The 18,432-nt window shown below is 38.6% G+C and overlaps 1 protein-coding gene across 1 annotated transcript; it reads right to left on the bottom strand.

The window, feature by feature from the left end:
- Positions 1-1,686: 1,686 nt before the first annotated feature.
- LOC106552992 (vomeronasal type-2 receptor 26) lies at positions 1,687-17,664 on the bottom strand. Its single transcript, XM_087714610.1, has 6 exons — positions 17,395-17,664; positions 15,088-15,918; positions 10,973-11,119; positions 9,599-9,808; positions 7,883-8,009; positions 1,687-2,588 (listed from the first exon to the last, which is right to left on the bottom strand). The coding sequence occupies exons 1-6, from the start codon at positions 17,662-17,664 to the stop codon at positions 1,687-1,689; spliced, it is 2,487 nt and encodes an 828-aa protein (XP_087570736.1).
- Positions 17,665-18,432: the final 768 nt, after the last annotated feature.

Here is an 18,432-nt window from a genome sequence, read left to right as displayed (position 1 = left end):
TAAGGCATGTTTAAATACAATAAAATAAAAGTTGTTTAATCAAAACAATCTGATATATAAACAATCAATGTGTCGTCGTGAACAACGCCCCCCCCACCCCTGCACGCGCTCAGCGGGCCACGGTAAAATTATCACAGGCTGACTGGTCCGCGGTGATAAAAAGGTTGGGGACCACTGGACTAGATGACTCCAAGGTCTATTCCAGCACTAGTTTTCTGTGCTGCTTCAAAGCACTCTGTCCAATGCCAGAGTTTTTGGTGCTTCCTTCATCTCCTTTTTCTTTCTTTTTCTTTCCCTTTCTCCCTCTATCTATCCATTCTTCCATCCATCCATCCATCCATCCAGTGGTGGAATCTAAAAAAAAATTCTACCAGTTCTGTGGGCTTGGCTTGGTGGTAGGGGGTTCATGTGACTGTGTGGGTGTGGTTATGTAGTCTGTGATTGGAGACTCAAAAGACAGAAACTCACTTTAACAATGTCCTGCTGGAGCAGGGGGTTAGACTAGACAAACCTCCAGGTCCCTTTCAGCGCTGGATTGCTGTGTACTTTCAAGGTATCCTGTCTAGGGCCAGGTTAGTGTTCCTTCCTCCCTCTCCTCTTTCTTTCTTTCTTTCTTTCTTTCTTTCTTTCTTTCTTTCTTTCTTTCACAGCACCCCCTCAGCCCCATTTTTGGCCTTGGAGGCCTCAGGGAAGCCTCCTTGGAGCAAAAACGGACCCCAAATGCAACCATCACGCAGCACAGCTGATCATCGAAATTTATTTTTACTTTGTTACGCATTTTTGACTACACATTTTTTTTTTACTCTCCGGGCGAATGGTAGCATTATTTTACTACCAGTTTGGGTGAACAGGTAGCATTTTTTCTGGAATACTGCAACTCCATTCACAATTAAAGTTCCAAATCCTGAATCTCCACAAATCCAAAGTCATTCAATTTTACCAAGTACAGCCAAAGCCTGTTTTATATATATTTATTTTATTTATATCCCATCTGTATTATTTTTATAAATAACTCAAGGCAGCAGATGGATCCAACACACCTTCCTCTTTCTATTTTCCACAAAACAACAATCCTATGAGGTGTGATGGGCTGAGAGAGAATGGCTGGCCCAAAGTCTCCTAGCTGGCTTTCATGATTAAGGCAGGAGTTGAAATCACATTATCCCATTTTCTAGCCTAGTGCCTTAACCAAGACAAATGGTTATTTGAGTGTCATTCAATCACCACTGGTTGTTGAAATCATTGATGGTCAACCCCAATAATCTCTAACTTTGGCTGAGTGAAAAATTGCAAATGCAACTTGATAATCGCTTTGGTCAAGTGACATTTAGTTCTGTATATTGCATTCCCATTTTGCTGAGACTTGAGTGTATCTATGACCACAAACCTCACATTATGTGGTCCATGGTAATCATAAAGTTTGGCTGATGAAATCCTAATTATTAAATGCATAGAGAAAATCTGCAGAGCCTTTTCTGTCTGCTGAGTGCTTGAAAACTGCCAGATTCTGTGGCAATTATTCTTAGCATTAGTCCACCTAGATTTAAATTTAACAAGTTGCCACGATTGTTTGTACAATGATACAGCACAAATGTATACATATCATATTCACATAGTTGTTTGCTAACACCGGGATTCCTATGAGATATTAAAATACTATAGGAAATGGGATTTTTGTTGTAATTATTAATATTTTCTTTTTATTAATTCTTCTCTGTTGTTTAATTCTGGCCTAAAAATAATTATGTAGCATTTGGGGAAATATACACACACAAGCAATCCAGCACTAGAAGATAAAATGGAGAAAACTTCCACAGCCACCATGTATTTTCCTTTGGTGCTCAGATAGGATGGAACAAAGGAGAGCCACACACTGCAGAAGATCAGCATGCTAAACGTGAGACATTTGGCCTCATTGAAACTGCTGGGGAGATTCCTGGAGAAAAATGCTACTGTGAAACTGGCAGTTGCCAGAAAGCCCATGTAGCCCAGGACACAGTAGAACATGGTAGCTGAACCTTCATTGCACTGTAGAATTATTTCCTCCATTTTTGAATGGGTATCAATGTCAGGAAAAGGGGGAAAAGTAAACAGCCATACCATGCAAATGCCTGTTTGAATTAGGGAACCAGAAAGAACAATGGGGATTGCCAGTCCTCTTCCAACCCAGTTCCGCATCCTTGATCCTGGCTTGGTAGCCATGAAAGCCAGAACTACAGTGATAGTTTTTGCCAGAACAGAAGACACAGCCACTGAGAAGATGATGCCAAAGCTAATTTGTCGGAAAAGACAAATTATATTGCTGGGCATAACAAGGAACTGCAGTGAGCAGAGGAAGCAGAGGATGAGAGAGATGAGTAGAAGGTAGGTGAGGTTTCGGTTATTGGCCTTGACAATGGGAGTATTGTGGTACTTCAAAAATATTCTGAGTATGACAGTTGTGCAGAGAGTAAAGAAAAGTGCAAGAGTAAATAAACCTATTCCCATTGGCTCTTCATAGGACAAGAAAGATATTTTCTTTGCAATACATGAATCTTGCTCCTTATTTGGATATTGATCTTCTGGGCATTTTGAACAGTCATGCATATCTACAATTTAAATGTATAAATTTATAAATATTTGTTTATTAATCATACTATTATTGGAATCATCACAGGTTATTTCTAGAAGCAGGACTAACACAGTGGTTAGAATGCAGTACTGCAGGCTATTTCTGCTGTCTGCCGTTTGCTTGCAATTTGGCAGATAGAATCTCACCAGGCTCAATGTTGACTTTGCCTTCCATCCTTCTGAGGCTGATAAAATGAGCACCCAGATTGTTGGGGGTAATATGCTGATTCTGTAAACTGCTTACAGAGGGCTATAAATCACCATGAAACAGTATATAAGTCTAAGTACTTTTGCTATCTTACTTTTTCTCTTGTAGTTGGGACATAAGGGAACACAGGAGAATAAGGAAAATATTAGTTCTTCATAGGTTTGTTTCATATTGCTTATTTAGTTCTCATGCTTCAAATCTCCAACTTTATTTTCATTTTTTTTTCATTTATTAAAATTTATAGGCCGCCCTTTTCCCTGAGGGGACTCAGGGCGGCTTACAATCACAAGGGAGGGGGGTGCAGTATCAAAAGACAAAACAAAATGTGAACAAAGAAAAAATAATAAAACACAACTTTCGTTCAACAATCAACACTCGGGCGGGTAACTTGGAAACCTATCCCCAGGCCTGCTGGGAGAGCCAGATCTTGAGGGCTGCGCGGAAGGTCTGGATGGTGGTGAGGGTACGAATCTCAACGGGGAGATCGTTCCACAGGGTCGGAGCTGCAACAGAAAAGGCTCTCCTCCGTGTAGTCGCCAGTCGACATTGACTGGCAGATGGAATTCGGAGGAGGCCCAGTCTGTGCGATCTAATTGGTCGAAGGGAGGTAATCGGCAGGAGGCGGTCTCTCAAGTACCCAGATCCACTACCATGGAGTGCTTTAAAGGTGGTCATCAGTACCCTGAAGCGCACCCAGAGACCGACAGGTAGCCAGTGCAGCTCGTGGAGGATGGGTGTAACGTGGGCGAACCGCGGTGCGCCCACTATCACTCGCGCGGCTGCATTCTGGACTAACTGTAGTCGCCGGATGCACTTCAAGGGCAACCCCATGTAGAGCCCATTGCAGTATTCCAGCCTAGAGATCACAAGGGCTCGAGTGACTGTTGCGAGAGCCTCCCGATCTAGGTAGGGCCGCAACTGGCGGACCAGGCGAACCTGGGCAAATGCCCCCCTGGTCACAGCTGACAGCTGGTAGTCAAAAGTCAGCTGTGGGTCCAGGAGGACTCCTAAGTTGCGGACCCTATCTGAGGGGTATAAAATTTGACCCCCCAGCCTAAGAGTTGGTACATTAGCCAAATTGTTGGGAGGGAAACACAACAGCCACTCGGTCTTGTCCGGGTTGAGTACCAGTTTGTTAGCGCTCATCCAGTTCTTAACGGCCTCAAGACCCTGGTTCATCACGTCCACCACTTCATTGAGTTGGCACGGGGCGGACAGATACAGTTGCGTATCGTCCGCATATTGGTGGTATTTTATCCCGTGCCTCCGAATGATCTCGCCCAGCGGTTTCATGTATATGTTAAATAGTAGGGGGGATAAGACCGAACCCTGGGGCACCCCACATGTTAGGGGCCTCAGGGACGATCTCTGCCCCCCGACTGCGACCTGTCCGAGAGGTAGGAGGAGAACCACTGCAGAACAGTGCCTCCCACTCCCACCTCCCGCAGTCGTCGCAGAAGGATACCATGGTCGATGGTATCGAAAGCCGCTGAGAGGTCAAGGAGAACCAGGATGGACGCATAGCCTCCATCTCTGGCCCTCCAGAGATCATCGGTCAATGCGACCAAAGCGGTTTCTGTGCTGTAACCAGGTCTGAAGCCAGACTGGAAGGGGTCAAGATAACTAGCTTCCTCCAAGGCCTGTTGAAGCTGGAAGGCCACCACCTTCTCAACAACCTTCCCGATAAACGGGAGGTTGGAGACAGGACGAAAGTTGTTTAAAATGGCTGGATCCAAGGATGGTTTCTTCAGGAGGGGTCTCACCACCACCGTTTTAAGTACGGCAGGGAAGTGCCCCTCCCGAAGGGAGGCGGTCACGACCGCCTGGATCCAGCCATGTGTCACCTCCCTGCTGTTGGCAACCAGCCAGGAGGGACACGGGTCCAAAATGCAGGTGGAGGCACTTACAGCTCGAATGGCCTTGTCCACATCCCCAGAGGCAACATCCTGGAACTCAACCCAGAGGTGATTTGCCAAGTAGTCCTCCTGTGTCTCGGCTGGATCTACTGCGGTGGAGTCCAAGTCCGAAACCGAGCTATTTTGTCTGCCAAGAATTGAGCATAGTCCTCAGCCTTACCCTGCAAGGGGTCTCCCGCATCCCTCCTATTAAGGAGGGAGCGGGTTATCCTAAACAGGGCGGCTGGGCGTGACTCGGCAGACGCAACCAAGGCAGAGATGTATGATCTTTTGGCAGTTCTTAATGCCCGAACGTAGTCCTTGGTGCAGGTAGTCAGAAGTGCTCGGTTCGCCTCGGACTTATCGGACCTCCACAGGTGCTCTAGGCATCTCCTCCGGCGTTTCTTCTCCCGGAGCTCCTCGGTGAACCAAGGAGGCCTCCGGGATCCACTGACCCGGAGGGGCCGTAGTGGCGCAATCCGATCAAGGGACTCCGATGCCGCCGAATGCCAGGCGGCAACCAGAGTCTCCGCTGAACTGTGGGCGAGAGTATCAGGAATAACCCCAAGCTCCGTCTGGAACCTCAACGGGTCCATAAGTCGCCTGGGGCGGAACCACCTGGTCGGTTCCTCCTCCCTACGGTGGGGGTTTGGCCTCCGGAAGTCAAGCCTCAGTAGGCAGTGGTCTGACCACGACAGGGGTATGATCTCATTACCCCTCAGACCAAGATCACACATCCACTGCTCCGAGAGGAATACGAGGTCGAGCATGTGACCCGCTGCATGGGTTGGGCCCCGAATTACCTGGGTCAAGCCCATGGCTGTCATGGAAGCCATGAACTCCTGCGCCCCATCAGAGCGTTCACCGAGCGATGGCAAATTGAAGTCCCCCAGAACTATAAGCCTGGGGAACTCAACTGCCAGCTCGGCTACTGACTCGAGGAGCGAGGGGAGGGATGCTGCAACGCAGTTGGGAGGCAGGTATGTTAGCAGCAAACCCACTTGACCCTTGAGGTCCAACTTTATCAGCAGGCACTCACACCCGACAAACTCCGGAGCAGGGACCCTACGAGGTAACAGAGACTCCCGGATAACAATAGCCACACCGCCACCCCTTCCCTGGGCTCTCGGCTGATGAAGCACCTGAAATCCCTCTGGGCACATCTCTACAAGGGGGACTCCTCCTTCTGTGCCCAGCCAGGTTTCAGTAATACATGCCAGGTCTGCCCTCTCGTCAACAATTAAGTCCCGGACGAGGGGAGCCTTGTGGATAACAGACCTGGCATTTAGCAACAGCAGCCTGAGACCAGGGTCCTGGCTACTCGCGCCATCTGGTCTTGGAGTGGGACTCAAAGGGCCGGAAGGAGGGATCTCTGTAATGTAGCGAACCCTCCTTCCCCGGTAATGGCTAGCCCTAAGGTCCCCGCCGTATCTGCCTCTCCCTGTCACGACCGCAATGCTCCGACCCACTCCCGTGGCCATAGTCCCCCCAACCACCCCGGTACCCCCCGCCTTCCCTAGCAGGTCCTCCGAGCCAAGCATACTCAGACACTCACACAACCAGTCCCCACGTAATTATTAAAATACACAAATGCAACAGTAATAACAATAAATTATCGTTAAATTATTTATAATAATTAAATAAATTATTTATTCCAACTTTATTGTTCTGTTAATTTTCTATTATTTTTTAGGTTTACTTTCACTTGTATCTTCAACAAAGTCTTGAATAAAATATTATAAAATATAAATATATCAGAGTTTTCTTGCTTTCAGATAATTTATCTTTAGTTCTATTCTTATATTTCTGTGTCATAAAACAAAATTAATGCCCAAAAGGAAAGGTGTCCCTGATTCTCCTTAAATGAAAAAATTCTGAAACTTTCTGAATAAAATAGAAATGATTTTGTGAAAGTTGGAGTTTCCTTTATTTATAAGGAGACAATAATTTTGGTAACCGTTTGCAGAATATGTCTTTCAGACATATGTTTGCTATTACAGTTAGTTCATGCCATGCCTGTCCCATCTCAGAGCAAAATTGTTTGAAGAAGCTGCTGTTTCCTGAGGTCCTGTAAAATGCTAACAATTATTAACACATTTCTGGACTTTAATTAGTTGATTAAAAGCCTATGTATGGCTTACACTGTTGCTTTACACTGACAAACCTTAAATCAATTCGGCACTAAAGGCTTCTGTTTTCCTCCTACCAAGACAACGATCTTCCTTACATTACTCATTGTGTGCCTGCTTGTGCTCTTGCATTCACTTCTTCTTCAATGAATAGAAGTGCAAACATCAAGTATTTTCTTGCTAAATATCCCAACTCTGGAATAGCAATAGCACTTAGACTCATATACCTCAGTTCTATATACTTCATAGAACTTTACAGCCCACTCTAAGCAGTTTACAGAGTCAGCCTATTGGCCCCAACAATCTGGGTCCTCATTTTACTGACCTCAGAAAGATGGAAAGCTGAGTCAACCTTGAGCCTGGTGAGATTCGAATTGACAAATTGCAGTCAGCAGAAGAACCCTGCAGTACTGCACTCTAACCACTGGGCCACCCTGGCTCACAATTATTCTAAAAATGAGGGAATGAGTAAAAGAGGTTACAGATAATCCTTGTTTAGTGACTGCCTTATTTAGCAACCATTCTTAGTTACAATAGTAATATAAAAGGAACCAATCCTTACGTTGAAGATCTGTAGAGAAAAGGAAAACTGAAATAAAACAGTTAACAACAGTTGTTTCATTTAATGCCAAGTGCCAAGTTCCAATTGTGGCCACTAAATGACATGCATTTTTTAAAAAATCAACTTTGTTAAGTGCTTGGGATTTTGTAAAAAGTATCAATATTTTTTTAAATGGGAAATGGTATACAAAGTTTTAGATAAATCCAAAAACTAATCAATGTGCCCTGGAAATGATATATGCTGAGTCACCTAGGTTCCAAACTTATATGAAGATTTCAGTTTATACCGGTGAAACCCTTTAAATTCTTAACTCTGTGGGAGGTCTTTCTTTGAGAAAGTTGGAACATTCCTCTTTATCAAAAGGGCAAAATCTCTTAAATGATAAGAATATAATTCATGTCCTGCACGTATACATTCATGGATCTGCTTAGGGTGACCTGCAGAACAATAAGGAAATTTGGTTTACAATGTCTCTTACCCTTCTGGCTTGATATTTTTTCTTTGGGACACGGGAGGCAATCATAGCAGCAAAAAGGCTTCTCTTCCTGCTTTTTCTTAAAATATCCAGGTAGGCAGCTCTCGGTACACACTGAAACAGGTATGGTCTGCCCAATAAATGAAAAAAGAAAAGAAAATGGTAATCATGTGTCTTGAGGGGAAAAGTTGAAAAATCATGATTGATATTCTATAATAAAGTTTCAATTGTAATAATCTGAGATTTTTTTTCCATGAGTTGAAGTACCAAACTATTCAAAATTGAATTATTTTTTCAGTACTATGGATTATATAATTAGATTAGAAATATGTTACACTTGGACCATTCCCTAGTGCTGAAATTATTTCAGTGGAACTAAAACAAAAAGTTTTTTTAAGACTCTGGAAAATATCTACTTTTACTGTTGCATAATACAAATAATTAAATATATTACACCTAAATAGCAACACATTTTTCAGAGATATTTAAATGAAAAAAGAATGTAATGCAGAATACAATTAAATATTTGAAAGAAATTTATAATAAGGTGTGGGTTCTAGAGGTAGTAGACATCCTACTGAAGGGATGCCAAACGTTGAATAAAAATTTATATCCAATGGTGAGCAGTTAAAACCATCATAGTACAATTTATATTTTTAAATATATTCTTAGTTAACAAATTAAAAAAGGAACAATAATAGATTATTTTTATTTAATTTGTTAATGAGAAAATATTTTTTAGGATTAATATTTTATTATGTTTTAAGGTTTCGAAAGTAAAGTAATACAGAGATAGGGAAATCTTTTTTTCAAACTTTAAATAAGTTCCGTTGAACCCCATTAATGAATTTAAATAATTAAATTTTAATTAGCATTACTCAATATTAAAATGATTTTTGTAAAGTCTTTATTACATCTGATAAATTTAATGAAGGGTAAATCTGATAAATCTCAATATTTCATTAAATTTCCAAATAATTTATAAAACATGATGTTGATGCTGATTAGTAACATTCTTTACTATTTTAAATATCTTAAGAATTAAAGATGTATCAAAATCATAAAGCAAAAACCATTATAGGATCTCACTAATTCATTCCTTCTTCTTAAGTTGGAAATGATGGTTCATAATACAGAATTGTTTATAGAATTCATCAATTAAAAATATTACCACAAAATATCTCAGGTTTAAAGGAATGTTGAGACCAAAACCCTGAGAAACTCTACAGTCAAAAAGTGACAGAATGTCTAAGTTACATATGTGTTTATTTTAAAATGGTTATAATTTATATAAATATTGAATTACATAATAATCTGAAGTGAAAACAAATTGATGTAGTAGTCGAATATAGAGAAATGTTTCTGAAGTAGCTTCCTAAATGGTATTAGAAAATTGGATTTAATAATAGGAGGAACAACTCCAGAGGTTTAGGTTAGACTCTTAGGCAGAGGGGGTATTCAGCAGGTTCTGACCAGTTCTGGAGACCCATTAGCAGAAATTTTGAGTAGTTCGGAAAACAGGTAAATACCATATCTGACTGGTTCTGCCCCATCTATTCTCTGCCTCTGAGTCCCAGCTGATTGGGAGGGAATGGAGATTTTACAGTATCCTTCCCCTTGCCATACCCACCAAGCCATGCCCACAGAACCAGTGTAAAAAAATTTGAATCCCACGGCTACTCTTAGAATATCATCTCACACATTTCAAATTGAACTCACTTGGTTGAAAGTGCTGGGCCATTTGATGGCTTCCTCATGAATAGTGAACTTTTTGTCTTCAACAGCCCAGGGATCCAGCTTCCCAACTTTCACTTGATGCAAGGACTGGTTGGGGAAGGTGACCCAATTCTCAATCTCCAGAGCTGTAATCAATTTTCCATGCTGGTCAAAAGAAATTTTATCCCCAGCACTGTTGTTAAATGAGACTCTCTTTAAAAAGAAGTGAAGCTGAATATGAAACAAACATGTAAAAAGAGAGCAAGATTAATGTATAGAACTATAAGGTAATAAAGGTGGGATAAAAATGTAATAGATAAAATAGTATATCTTTTTATTTGTAACATATTATGAGAAAGACTGTTCCTATTCTAAAGTGGTAGAGTTTCTCTCAGGCATAATTATCTATGATTCTTGATCCAAAATCACTTTTATGGTCTACTAATTTTCAAACTTTAAAAATAATGCAGTCCAAGAAAACTGCGTATTTTAATATTCAAAAATATAACTTATTAAGGAAAACATGTTATTCAACAAATAAATATAAACAAACTTCTATTATTTTTGCCATCACTTTAACTAACTTGTCTCCTGTTATTATTAGATACCATCTGATCAGGGGAGATCAAATCACTTTAATATCTAAAGTAATGTTTCAAATTAATCAGCTACAGAAAGGAAGAGTTAAAACTTGAACTTAATAGTCAATATTACTATTTTCTAATGCTAAAGAATCTGTCATTGATACACAGTAAATTTTAAAATATCAATAAAAAAGAAAGGCTCAATTTTCATTGTTTCTATAAGATGCCATGATAGGAAAAGAATTTTGTTATTGAAAAGTACTTCTCAAATGAGAATCAGGTTATTAAATCACAGAGGGGTATATAGCATGATTAGGGGAGGAATTGAAGGGAGACAAAATAAATTGAAAGCAGACTGAATGAGATTTCTCAATCTGATATAGGAAAAGAAAGAAAGGGAGTGGAAAATACTGCAGTTATGGTCTCAGGAAATGACTGCTTCAATCATCAGAGTAAGAGATTGAAAGATAGAATGATTATCAATTGCCATACCAGTTCTCACTCTTTGTTCTCTTCTCCCTTTTTTCTTTCTTTCTCCTCCCTCCCTGACTTTTTCCTATAAATAGAAAGCTCACTAATTGCAATATTTGATTTTTTTTCTTCTAACTCTCTTTTCTCTTCCTTTTTCCCAATGAATGTCTATCCCCTTTTACCTTTAAACAGAAAGAGATATTTCATTGGTCTTTGCATGGATTTTTTTTTAGTTTTGCTAAACTGAATTATTTCCCATCTTCTTCTACATTATGTGCATAATTTGTCTTTGCAGAATTAAAAAATACTGGTAACACTATACTTGTGCTTCTCTGCACAATCCACAACTGTCTGTTTTCAATTTCATTTTAATGGTTATCATTCCATTTTCTGTCCTGTGTTCATAGGAGAAATACAATTTAGATGGAATCTGGTTAGTTTGTCTACCTTCTCTACCATGGTTAGACTCCTAAGAACAATTGAAAAAATGTTGAATAATTAATTAAATAATAATAATAATAATAATAATAACAATAACAACAACAACAACCACTCTGAGGAGCTTTACCTTGTCGTAGTGGAGGGGCTTGTGCACTCTAATGATCCTAAGGGATATGCTGAACAGGTACAACCATATCAGACAGTTCTTAGGTAGAGGGCCAGACAAAATTTGCTCCACAACCCATTCAAATATGGTGAATACGAAAAAAAGTTGTGCCGGCTGAACCATTGCTCGGATTAACAAGGGTTCCGTTAGATGATATGGCTCATGGGCATTCTGCGCAAAATGAGCTACAGGGCTCAGCTCCCTCTGCTAGGCAACCAGGGCATGGAGCTGACAAACTATTGGAAGAAACAGTGAAAAATCTGAACTTGGGAAAAAAAATATCTATTATGAAAGCTTACTATCAGTCTGAGCCAGCAAAAAGTTGATTTCAAAAACAAATGTATCAGATTTGGAAGGTGAACCACACGGATTGTGAAATCAGTGAACAAAGGCTAATGGACCAACGATGTGTAATTCTAAGCCACAAATTTTTCACTATAGCAGAATTATTAGGAATCGAAGAGAGAGAAACTAATGGTCTGAGTTATACCAACAAAGAAGAGTAACATCAAGAATGATTTGCAGACTCAAAAGCAAACTGAGGAAGAAAGTGAGGAAGAGGATGCTTAAATGGAGGAAGATAAAGAACAAGGAAGCACTGAAGAACACCAACAGATATTGCTCAATTAGCTGAGAAAATAAAGCATCAAATGGAAGTTGCTGAAAGAACACGTTTGCCAAAGCTGAACCAAGTGAACCGGAAAGAATTGAGAAAGGTACTAAAAAAGGTCAATGAGGCTGCGCAAACCATTCAAACCACTACATTAGCTGAAACAAACCAGCTGATGTATGCAGCAGCCTTCATAACCACCAAAGAATTGGGTTTGAAAATACAAAAGAAACAAAGAGGCAAGAAGAGGAAGCCTAAATGGAAAATTCAGTTGGAATTGAAGATCAAAAAATTTCATGGAGACTTGAAAATGGGATATGAATCATGGAGATATGAAAACAGAGTAACTCAATTCAAGGAAAACTCACAGTTGAAAGCAAATAAGCACCAGTTTTATAAGAGCTTAGAAAGTGGAGATGGAGTAAAAACAAATGAAAAGCCTGATAAAGAGAAAGCTCTGAAATTCTGGAAGAATTTGTGGGGAAACAACAAGAAGCACAACAGAAATGCAAAATGGATCAAACAGATTGAGGAGTCTATTAAAGTGCATAAAATGGAAGATGTGAAAATAACAAAAGAAATGGTGCAAAGACAGTGAAGAAAAGTGAAGAACTGGAGTGCACCTGGTCCAGATGAGCTACATGGCATCTGGTTAAAGGCACTTACAAGTGTGCACAAAAGATTGGCAGCCCAAATGAACCAGATCTTTAAAACACCTGAAAATGATGAATGGGTGACAACTGGAAGGATATTTTTGATCCAAAAAGATAAAGAAAAAGGAAAGGATCGTGGAAACTATAGACCAATCCACCTGTTTACCAATAACATGCAAGCTCCTTACTGGTATCATTGCAAACCAAATTTATGGATACTTGGAAAGAAATAACTTGCTTCCTGTAGAACAGAAAGGTTGCTGCAAAAAATCAAGAGGAACAAAGGACCAACTGCTTTATTGACAAACTGAAGAATTCAAAGAAAAGATGAACCAACCTGTTCATGGTTTGGATAGACTATAAGAAAGCATTTGATTCAGTTCCCCATAGCTGGATCAACAAATGCCTGAAAGTCTTTGGCATCAGCAGAAAAATACAAAAATACATGGAAAGTTCAATGACCCTCTGGAAAATGAAGCTTATAGCTAATGAAGAAGTACTGGGTGAAGTTGAAATTAAACGAGGCATTTTCCAGGGTGATTCCCTTTCACCCCTACTTTTTATACTCTCAATGCGACCACTGACAATCATTTTGAAGAAGATGAACTGTGGATACGAACTTGCAAAGAAAGTACTGAAAATTTTGCACTTGGTGTACATGGATGATTTGAAGCTGTTTGGTAAAACAAAAGCAGAACTGAATTTATTAATTGAAAGCACAAAAGAATTTAGCCAAAACATTGGTATGCAGTTTGGAATTGACAAATGTGCAACAATGGCAACCAAAGCAGGCAAGGTCATAGAAGATGATGGAATAGAACTTGAGAATGAAGAAATGATAAAGGCAGTAAAACCAGAAGAAGGCTACAAGTACTTGGGGATTTTAGAAGCCTCTGACTTAATGAATAATAATGTCAAGGAATTAACTTCAGCCAAGTACATTCGATGAATTTGCAAGATATTCAAGTCCAAATTGAATGGAAGAAACATCATAAAAGCCATAAATACATGGGCTATACCTGTGATTCGATACTCTGCAGAAATAATTGACTGGAACCAGATGGAGTTGGACAATTTGGATAGAAAAACAAGGAAGCTTATGATAATGAATCATGCTTTGCACCCTAAAAATGATGTTGACAGATTGTACCTACCAAGAGCAGAGGGTGGTTGAGGTCTCCTACAAGTAAAGCAGACTGTGGAAGAAGAAAAACACAGCCTGAATGATTACATCCAGAAAAGTGAAGAACGAATGATTAAGGAAGTAAATAAAGGAGTCCTTTTAAAGACAACTAAGTCAAAAGCGGAATATAAGAAAGAAGTAATTGAGAAGTGAGCTGAAAATTGGAAAAACAAAGATATGCATAGCCAATACTTGAAAAGTATTGAAGGCAAAGCTGACCAAAAGATCTGGATTAACTGGTTAAGATTAGGAGCACTGAAAAAAGAAACAGGAGGCTTTATTTTGGCAGCTCAAGAACAAGCCTTAGCCACAAACTGCATGAAGGCAAAAATTCAACATGTTACCACCAATAGCAAATGTCCCCTCTGTAATGAGAAAGACTTCATGCATAATAATAAAAAAAATACCCAAAGGGCTACCTCGCTATTTGGAAATTTTAAATTTATCAGACTTGAACATTCTGATTCTACAAAAAAACACCGTACTTGGAACAGCTTATATCCTCCGACATTACCTTAACAGTTCCTAGGTCCTTGGTTAGGACTGGAGCTGTTGAGCTACTAACCAGCCCCAAAAGCTGTGAATCTCACCAAAGATTAACCACATAATAAATATTCCTGTTATATGTATATAAACTGACCTTTAATGTTTTCTTGTTTCTTGCATTTCATTTGCGTACTAATTCAGTTGGCCTTATCTTATACTCTCATTTCATACTCTCCTAAAATATATATCTTTTTGAAAACATGATCCTTTTGTAATACAGTGTGGTAAGGATTTTGAAATAGTCATGGACTCCTTTCAATTCATAGATGAATAAAGATTGATCATGCACTCCAAGACAGACATTCCTGCTATTGTGTCATTTATAGTGTCCATTCTGCATGCATAAGTCATTCATTCTTGAGAACAGTTGCCTGTGGCCTCAGAAGTATTTTAATTACAAAACACCAAATAGAATTCTCTATTTTTCCAGCTTCTACACATCCTAAAAGTTTCCTATTGTATTCACTATTTTAGGCCCATAAACTTATTGATTAAAATGCTTCTGATGATGTTTCTTACAATGGAGATTTCCCCTAATCAAACAATTCTTGTAATTCTACCCAAAATAAAGCTTGTTACAAGAATAGGCAAATGACATATCTCAACAGATACAGCCTTCAAGAAAGAGATAGAGAGTAAGCGAGATGAGATGTTCAAAGAAAATGTACCAAGATTACTACCTTAACCCAAAAGGAGAAAAGAGATAAAGAGAAATTGTAAAAAAAAAAATCTTTATGAACTTTCCATTTACATCTCACTACTCTTTGTGTTCACGTGTTTGAGAGATGCTAGCAATTCACATCCCATGTCCAATATATTTGATTATTCATCAAATTACCTGCCATGGCTGCAGATCCTGAAGATCAAACTTTTTGCCACTCAATTTTTGCCTATGTTGTTGGCTCAACTTCATGATATGTAAAGCATGTGCCACAGCATACATTGCATTGTATATACTGTAACTGTGACTGCTCATCCTCATTTCAAAAAAGGCCCCAGGAAGACTCTCCAGTTTCTCTCTCCCTGTACAGACATCCTCCATTTCCTCATTCCCAGATGGATTTGGAAGTACACAGCCAAATGCTTGCTCCCACACTTCTTTGAGAAAACCATCCTCTTTGGAGGACATATGATTTCTTGTCTGAAGAAAATGTTGGAATCCTGCAGCTTCATTTGAATAAGTTGCAAAGTTCAGAGCCCCATGGAGGACTTGTATATCCCAACTTTTCTGATAAAAGAATGATGCAAGATCCATTTGGGAAGCCATGATCCATACCTTACCTTTGGGCTTTATAGAAACTATTTCCATTTCAGGTAGATACAACAACCACCTTAAATTTGAAAGATTATTATCTCTGATTATAATAACTTTGGCTTTGCTCTTAACAAGAAGGTGAAACGTTTCAGCAAGCAATTCCATATCTTCTAACGCATTGGTGAAATATACTGGTCTGAATTGCTCCAAGAAGGCAATGCAGATTTTATGGAGTGCAAACAATGAAAAGATTAGGTGCTGAAATGTTCTTCCACCAAGTCCATAAACAATTACCCCAACCCAAGTCCATCTGAAGTGCAAAAGTAGTTGGATAATCCCCATGTAATTAAGTTCTTCACCTGGAACCATGTGGTAATAGAAAGGGCTTTCATTTGAAGAAGAGCCAGTTGAGAACTAGGAAATGAAATGAAAATTAAATATATAAAGAAAAAAAGAAAAGCTACTGTCTGTTTTGAGTGGATAAGATTGACAAAGCAAAATATGTATCCACTTTAAGTTTAGAGTTCTGAAATACATTATCATATGGTTTCACATAATTTCTATGTGGATGATGTTAATGAGTTTATTGTGGGATGGATGATCCTTATGTTCTCTTTCAAAACTATAATCTTATCATCTGAATTCATCCCCTGAATTTACCTCCATAAAGAATCCCTACTTTGGCTTATTTTTTACATATGTCCTTCCTTCCTTCCTTCCTTCCTTCCTTCCTTCCTTCCTTCCTTCCTTCCTTCCTTCCTTCCTTCCTTCCTTCCTTCCTTCCTTCCTTCCCAGCCAACTGCTATACTGCATAGCAAGAATAGTCCTGTCACTTCCTCTTCAAGTATCTAATCAGCTCAAGTTAAGATAAGATATTGGAGGAAAGAGACAAAACATCAAGTAAGAATTACTCTTTTTTTTTTACTCAAATGTATCATTCGCCAATATTTAGAGTTTGAATATCTCTTCTTGTTCATTTCTCACAACAACCTTCTCCTTGATTGAATGGCATATTCTTTGTTAACATCCATTATGATGATCCCAGCTTCAAAGAAATATTATAAGTAAACTTTGGATAAAGATTAATAAGACCCCGTTGCTTGTTTTCAACCATGTTTGCTCATTGGATAACTTTTGGCCAGTCCCACTTTCTTAACTTAACTAACTCATCACATAGTTATAGATATATTTATATACAGTCCTCACTTATTGACTGTCTCATTTAGTCACTGTTTGGCATTCTAGCAGTTGTGGGGGGCAGGTTTTTCTGTGAATCATTTCATTTAACAATATCACAGTGGCCTGCAGTCATATGGGGAACTTCAAAACTAGTGCACATTTATGACCATCATAGCAACAAAGGTCACCTAATTGTCATTTGACAAAGTTAACTAGATTTAATGGAGAACACAGATATGAAATCCTAAGTAATAATCATAACATGAAATGTCATCTTTCTGGTGATTCACTTATGATGAAAGTAGAGCTGAAGTTGTAAGTCTGGCATGATCAAGTCAGCAGCTCTGGAATTTAGTAATAAAGTGCCATTCCCAATTATTGTCAATAAATGATGACTAGCTCTAGGAGAAGAAAGTACTAGCCATGCCTCTTTGATCACTAAATAAAAGCAAAATATAAATCTAATGACATCATAAAATATAAATAAATAAAATTCATAAACATTATATAGGTTTTTTTCCCAGCACATCAGCAACATGGAATTTGTAATGATCATTTATGGCTAATCTTTGAAGCGCAAAGATATATTATTTTATTTTATGATATATTATATATCTTTACTTAAAATGCATAAATGTTAAGGACAGTTAATTAAATCCAATTGTCTTGTCTTCTACTACAATCTGAAAAGAAAAATCCAATTCATTTTACCTGTGAGATTTTGTAAGTGTCTAAAATATCTATCAAAGAGATTCCAGGATCAATTGTCCCAACAACTGATGTGAGTTTGTTGAGGATGCCACATTTGTAATTTGGAACAAACATGTTTTGGCTGGAGAAAAAATACATTTTGGCATGATAGCCAGCAGATCTATCACAGATTCTGAAGCCCAGGGTAACATTAGGTAACAGTTGGTAATCTTCATTGATCATCTTCACAGCAAATATCATAGTCAAAATATGCTGATAATATTTAGTCATGACTCTGCAAACAGAATTAGATACTGTATCAAATAGAATTCTGTAACCAAAAAGGGCAATATGGCTATTACTTCTATTGGAAGAAACCAATCATTATTTTTTCATGTTATCTGATTAATAGATTTAGCTCCATTAAAATGATTTCAGAAAGTAGTAGTCATCACTTCACACTATGTTGTTACTACCTATAAAAAGGGCAGAAATATATTTGAGAGGAATAATCACAAGCTTTTAAAAAATATATATTTGCTGTTTGTAAGGAATTCTAATGATGTAAAACTGACCAGAATAATTAACAACCATGTAACATGGATGTTAGCATTGCATAATTGGGAAATAAAATTGGATTAATTATTTTTTTCTTACACTTGAAATGGCTCCTTTTAATATTCTGAAAAAAAATGAGTTCAAAAAGAATATTATTTCTGTAAAAAAAACTGCATGTCTCATTTGCTGACATAAAATATATGTAATTCTGCTTAAAGAGAATTATTATTCCCATGGTTCATTGTAATTTCATATCATCAGTAGAGTCTGGTTTAGAGGCTAATGCTGTAATTCCTATGTCAAGGAAAGGGACTGGAGCATAAAGAGGAAGAGATATTTTCTTGTCCGAATCTACTAGCAATGATTAGCTTAATTTTCTTCTAATTTTATTTAAAGAGCATAAGTTCTAGCAGTTAGTTTTCCTAAATCATTCCATAGTTAGAAAAAATTTTTTTAAGTCACGGTACCTAATTATGGCTACTGTGGTATACTATACTAATC

Source organism: Thamnophis sirtalis, unplaced genomic scaffold (genome assembly GCF_051295495.1).
Source record: "Thamnophis sirtalis isolate CommonGarterSnake01/CBP01778 unplaced genomic scaffold, rThaSir2_p1.2 scaffold_4, whole genome shotgun sequence".
NCBI classification, from domain to species: Eukaryota; Metazoa; Chordata; class Lepidosauria; order Squamata; family Natricidae; genus Thamnophis; species Thamnophis sirtalis.
Note: the sequence above shows the minus strand (reverse complement) of the source record. Positions and strands in the feature narration are given on the sequence as shown.